General features: G+C 50.0%; 2 protein-coding genes across 2 annotated transcripts in view; both read right to left on the reverse strand.

Moving 5' to 3' along the window:
- Positions 1–706: 706 nt before the first annotated feature.
- Positions 707–6000, reverse strand: part of LOC136959945 (calcium/calmodulin-dependent protein kinase type 1D-like) — a 42155-nt gene continuing 36861 nt past the window's right edge. Inside the window, 2 exon segments of the mRNA XM_067254190.1 lie at positions 707–1467; positions 5905–5977. Coding sequence (XP_067110291.1) covers positions 1334–1467; positions 5905–5977 — 207 coding nt within the window. The 3' untranslated portion in view covers positions 707–1333.
- Positions 2768–5836, reverse strand: LOC136960050 (mediator of RNA polymerase II transcription subunit 15-like; the record flags this gene model as incomplete). Its single annotated transcript, XM_067254368.1, has 3 exons — positions 2768–2819; positions 5227–5344; positions 5470–5836. Coding segments are annotated over 3 exons (537 nt in total), but the record flags the coding sequence as incomplete, so codon positions are not given.

The raw sequence follows: 6000 nt of genomic DNA on the forward strand, positions 1-6000 counted from the left end.
GACACAACGTCAGTTGGCATGACCGGGAATCGAACTGGCAACCTTCGGATTACTAGTCCGACTCCCTCACCGCTCAACCACCTGACTCCCTACTTATGTCATTACAACCAGCCAGGAATCCAACCACCAGCTTTGTTGACGCCTGGGGGGGGCTTTCAGTTAGCCATGAAGGGATTCTGTAAACGTAGGCCAAAGTGTGTGACCCTTCGTTCTGGCAGACCCAGATGTTCATCGTACCTGACGAGGTTCTGTGAGGAACATCTTCCCATCGTCAGGGGAACATCTTCCCATCGTCAGGGGAACATCTGCCTCCTGTCTGGGGAATGTCCGTCAGAAGAGTCTGGTGTCTGTTGAGCATCCGTCATGTGTAGGATATGCTGTCTTTTAATAGGTCTGTGTGTGTGTGTGTGTTTGTGTGTGTCCTGGGCCATATAATCTCTGATCCGGTGCAAAGGTTAGAGGTCAACCAACCAGACAGGAGAGAGACATTTTTTGCGGAAGCTTTGAACTGTTTGGAGGCTAATCCATGTGTTTACACACCCTGTCTTAGTCTGAGAGTCTGAAACACACACACCCACGCACGCACGCACACACGCACACACACACAAAGCAGTGCCTACACATCTTTGACGCTCAACAGACACCACACACTACCGTGCTACAGACACACACACACTCAAACAAATGAAAACCCAATTACAATCACTTCATGATCATTCAGGATTTATTTTCAGGAGAGAAAAACAAAACAAAAAACAAAACACAATCAGTCATTCTGGCCTCTGTTGTTGTCACGGTAACGCTTTTATGTGCACATGATTGTCAAAGGCATACACAAGCCCATTAACAGAAGGCCATCTTCATCATCATCATCATCTTCATCATCATCATCATCATCATCATCATCACCACAGCACAGAAAGGGAGGCGGCGACAGGATGGCCGCACGACATGGAGGCGCTCGACGTTGCCACGCCAACGCCGAACTCGACGTTGCCACGCCAACACACAGGATGGAGGTGGTCTTGGTCTCATGCAGTGAGTAAGTACGGCCCGCCGTGGGGGCTCTTTTCTGGGCCGCGGCCCGGGGAAAGCCCCAGGCTCTGAGGCCTACACAGGTACTCGTTTAGTTACAGATACACATACAAGGACATATAAGGTGATGCATACTTGTGGAGCTTAACTCTCCAAGCATTTTTAAACATGCTTGAATCGTTCTTTTACGAAATGGTTTATCATTTGTATCATTTTTTTTCGTCTTCTCCACATCTCATGAGAGTTGATCATGAACAGGTGTTGTGTAGTTGCTGTTGTCGCTGTGGCAACAGCGAGCTCAGGGCTGAGAAACAGGACAGGAGACAGGCAGATGTGAGGACGGTGAATCGGTAGAGTTTTTAAAACAGTGGCTGTCGATCCACTCACAGTTTACACATGTTAGGATACTGAAGCTTGAGTTTACAGAACAGTGTGTGTGGGGAAAACAGATGACTAACACTCTCCAGTAAAAAAAAAAACTATGATATTGTTTAGACCACAATGGCGGATCGTATGTGGTGTGGATGGAGTTACAAGTGTTTGCATGTTCCACATGCGGTTATAAACAAGCGATTTGGAGGGGGCGGAGGACGTTTGTGAACACATTCTAATGCTTTGATGTTCACATCAAACGCAAAGCGATTTTTTTGCACGCCGAGATGAAATGTAAAGTAAATGCAAACACGCGAATTCGCGCAGATTTTGCTTGACGCTGTGTCACGCGAAATAATTCGCTTAGCTTTCGGTGTGAACACATTTTAGAGGATACAATCGCCTCCCTCCACCCCATGCCCACAGAAAAACACACTTCCCAAACAACACAACATTCGTAAAGGTTACTTTAAAAATGATCATTCATATTCACAGTTTATTTACAATACCTTTTTTTGGTGGATACTCATAAAAAAAAATCATGACAACACAAATTCGTTGGTTGGTGGAACCCTAAAGTAAATTATGTTCCCCATGTTCCCACCCCCCCTAGACAAGACACACACACACTGTATCAACACACAAGCATTCACACACACACACACACACACACACACACACACACACACACACACACACACACACACACACACACACACACACACACACACACACACACACACACACACACACACACACACACACACACACACACAGGTACATTCAGACAAAGGGATGGCATCCAACTAAATAGGGTCTGTAACTAAGTTACGAGTCTATGTGTTCAGATTTCATGTCGTCAGGTTACTATGAAGACAAACACAGTTATGGAGGGAAGGGAGAGGACAGAGTTATGGGGATCAAGAAGATGACAAGGAAGAACGAGGGAGACGAGCGAGGGAGACGAGCGAGGGAGACGAGCGAGGGAGACGAGCGAGGGAGACGAGCGAGGGAGACGAGCGAGGGAGACGAGCGAGGGAGACGAGCGAGGGAGACGAGCGAGGGAGACGAGCGAAGACGATTGGAAGGGAAGGAGGGATGAGGGTGAAAAAAGAGAAAATCACTTCCCCTCTGATAGGTTGCAGTTCAGTTTGTGTTCAGCCCTTGGTTTGAGATCCTTTCGCTCTGAAAGGAGTGGCTTAATATTCAGATGACACAGCCACGGGTCTTCACCTTCACACGGACAAGACTAGCCGTTCTGTCTGCGCACCTGGAACATCTGAAATGCCTCGAAACTCAACATGTTCTGGACAGGTAATCTACTAGGGACTCCTCCTTGCTGATGCATCAGATGGTTCCACTAGTTCAGATCTTCAACGTCGATCTTCCTGACCACAGCACTGTCTTTGGCTCTATTCCACACGGATGGGACATTTTACACTGACGTTCTGTAAAGGGATAGTTAGATTTGCATCAAATAGACACGGTGTGCTCTTTCGCATATCATATTCTGACATGTGGGGAGCCTAGCTACTATGGCAGATGCTGAAAACTCAGGAAGTCTCCAGATTACACACACACACACACACAGGAACCCCCAGGCCTGGTTAGCCCCCTACACTCCATGGAACCTCACAACTCTCTCTGGCCTCTGGCCACCGCATCTGTGTGACTCAGTCTGGCTCTGAAAGACCAGAGGATACAGGAGGTCTCTCTCAGAGGTACAAATCCATTTCGAAACACGATCGGCTACAGGTGAGCGTTCCCTGTAAACGCGTCGCCGACCAATCACCTGGCTGCAAACGAGCGGTTGCCAAGGAAACCAAGGGTCACGGCGTAGCCTGACTGAGCTGAGGTATTCCCTGAGAACTAGGGACGAACCTGGGGCGCAGGGTCATGATGTCATCCCGACGGGCTCACCTCGCAAGGCCATGGCTTTGTTACGCTATTGGTTGGAACTGGGGGGGGGGGGGAAGGGGGTGTGGCTTAAGAGCTCCACTGTGGTGGATCCAAAGCTATGATTGAAAAGCACGGAGGCCCCACTCCAAGTCTCCTTCGGATCAGGGACCTGTACTCAACACATCCAGATCCTGGGCTAGGAAACACCTGCAGCTTGGCCACTGACAGGGTTAAAACGGAGAGTACGGCTAGCTATCCTAAACCTGCAACGCGTTTAATAGTTTCTACATGTGGTATATCTATACCTGCGACTCTAAACGTGAGAGACTGTCCTGTCCACGACTCTCTCCACATCTTAAACCTGCAATGCTTTAGAATGACCTGTATTTAACACCCTCACAGGACGATTATTATAAAAGTCTTAGAAAGTAAGAAAATAAAGAAACATACTGCATGTTTCCACAGCAGAGAATTCCTCCGATGCTCTGATCTCAGTCTGGACAACTCCTTACCATCTCTACCACCTGCCTGATGAGTCCTCATCTCAGTCTGGACAACTCCTTACCATCTCTACTCCCTGCCTGATGAGTCCTCATCTCAGTCTGGACAACTCCTTACCATCTCTACTCCCTGCCTGATGAGTCCTCATCTCAGTCTGGACAACTCCTTACCATCTCTACTCCCTGCCTGATGAGTCCTCATCTCAGTCTGGACAACTCCTTACCATCTCTACTCCCTGCCTGATGAGTCCTCATCTCAGTCTGGACAACTCCTTACCATCTCTACCACCTGCCTGATGAGTCCTCATCTCAGTCTGGACAACTCCTTACCATCTCTACTCCCTGCCTGATGAGTCCTCATCTCAGTCTGGACAACTCCTTACCATCTCTACTCCCTGCCTGATGAGTCCTCATCTCAGTCTGGACAACTCCTTACCATCTCTACTCCCTGCCTGATGAGTCCTCATCTCAGTCTGGACAACTCCTTACCATCTCTACTCCCTGCCTGATGAGTCCTCATCTCAGTCTGGACAACTCCTTACCATCTCTACTCCCTGCCTGATGAGTCCTCATCTCAGTCTGGACAACTCCTTACCATCTCTACTCCCTGCCTGATGAGTCCTCATCTCAGTCTGGACAACTCCTTACCATCTCTACTCCCTGCCTGATGAGTCCTCCTGGTTGAGGAGGCTAATTACCGCTAGTTCTACAAACGTTATCTGGGTCTGAGAACTCATCCAACCTCCTGTGCAAATGGGTCAAATATCCCAACATGACACCACTGAACAGTCATATGGTACTAATAAAGCACTTTCTTAAAACATGTGCACAACACAAACAAGCAAATGGGGAGAAAAAAAATTACGGAACAAGCGAGAGAAAAAGGAGGGATGAAAAAAAGGGGCAAATCGGAATGAAAAGTCACAGCTGATAACTGTCAACCCGTGACAGAAATACAGACAAGTGTGAATAATTTGGAGCAGTGCTGATGGAAGGACTAGATCAGATGGAAGCTGAGGGAGTTCCATCACGTCAAGGAGTTCCGTTGACCATGACAGAAACGACCCTGACCCTATCACTGACCCGGCCCAAGCTCTATGGTCCCACCCCCACCTAAGAGCAGCCAATCACAGCTGGTCTAAGTAAACCGGTTCCTTTTTGCGGTGACGATGTCTAGGGGAACCAACATGGTCTCTAGGCAGTGGGAAGAGCAAGGGTAGATGGTGAGAATGCTGTGTTGTGATTGGTGGGATGACAAAGAGTTGTTTTTTTTTTTTAGCCCTAGCAGTCGTCCTTGGTGGTGTGGAGGGGCTGGGCTTGGGGGAGGGGCATGGGTTGGAGGGGTGTGTTCTAATTCCCCCCCCCCCCTCCTCACAGCGGGGTGGCCTCCCAGCTCGCTCCCCGAGGGAGCTGACGTCACTTTGTCCCAGTGATCACCTTGGCAACCACGGAGGGGTGTGGCCGGGTAAGCTCCGCCCCGGTGACAGGGGAGGAGGTGGCGGATGCCAGGCTGCAGGAGGGGGGAGGGGCTGGGGCACCTGGGAAGGGAGGAAGGAGGGAGAGTGTCTCAAAGACTTCAGAAGCATGTTGGAAAGTTAGTCTCAGAATGTGTGGTTTGATGTTTATAGTATGTGTACACACTCATCTACCAAGTAGCACTCACCGTCCTTGAGGGCTAGGATGGAAGTGTCCATGGAAGAGATCTTTATCGGGGCTGGGTTGGGGCTGTGGTTCTGGGGCTGGTTCTCTGTCTGGATTTGGTTGGTGGTCTGTGTCTGTGTCTGGGCCTGGGGCTGAATTTGGGTCTGTGTCTGGGCTTGGGGCTGGATTTGGGTCTGTGTCTGTGTCTGGGCCTGGGGATGGATTTGGGTCTGTGTCTGGGCCTGGGGCTGGATGTTGGTCTGTGTCTGGGCCTGGGGCTGGATTTGGGTCTGGGTCTGTGTCTGGATGTTGGTCAGGTTGGGGCATGCAGGCACAGGAGTCTGAGTAGGTGCCTTGGTGGTGTTGTTGGTGGTCTGGCCCTGGTTCTGGCCCTGGTTCTGGCCCTGGTTCTGGCCCTGGTTCTGGCCCTGGTTCTGCCGCTGTTTGCTGAGAGGATTGGATGCGTCCATGCTGCTGCCCAGCTGCAGTCTACGCATGTGACGCACCACTGCAGTGGCATTGAACGCTTGCTAGAGACAGAGAGAGAGACAGA

Source organism: Osmerus mordax, chromosome 17, assembly GCF_038355195.1.
Source record: "Osmerus mordax isolate fOsmMor3 chromosome 17, fOsmMor3.pri, whole genome shotgun sequence".
NCBI classification, from domain to species: domain Eukaryota; kingdom Metazoa; phylum Chordata; class Actinopteri; order Osmeriformes; family Osmeridae; genus Osmerus; species Osmerus mordax.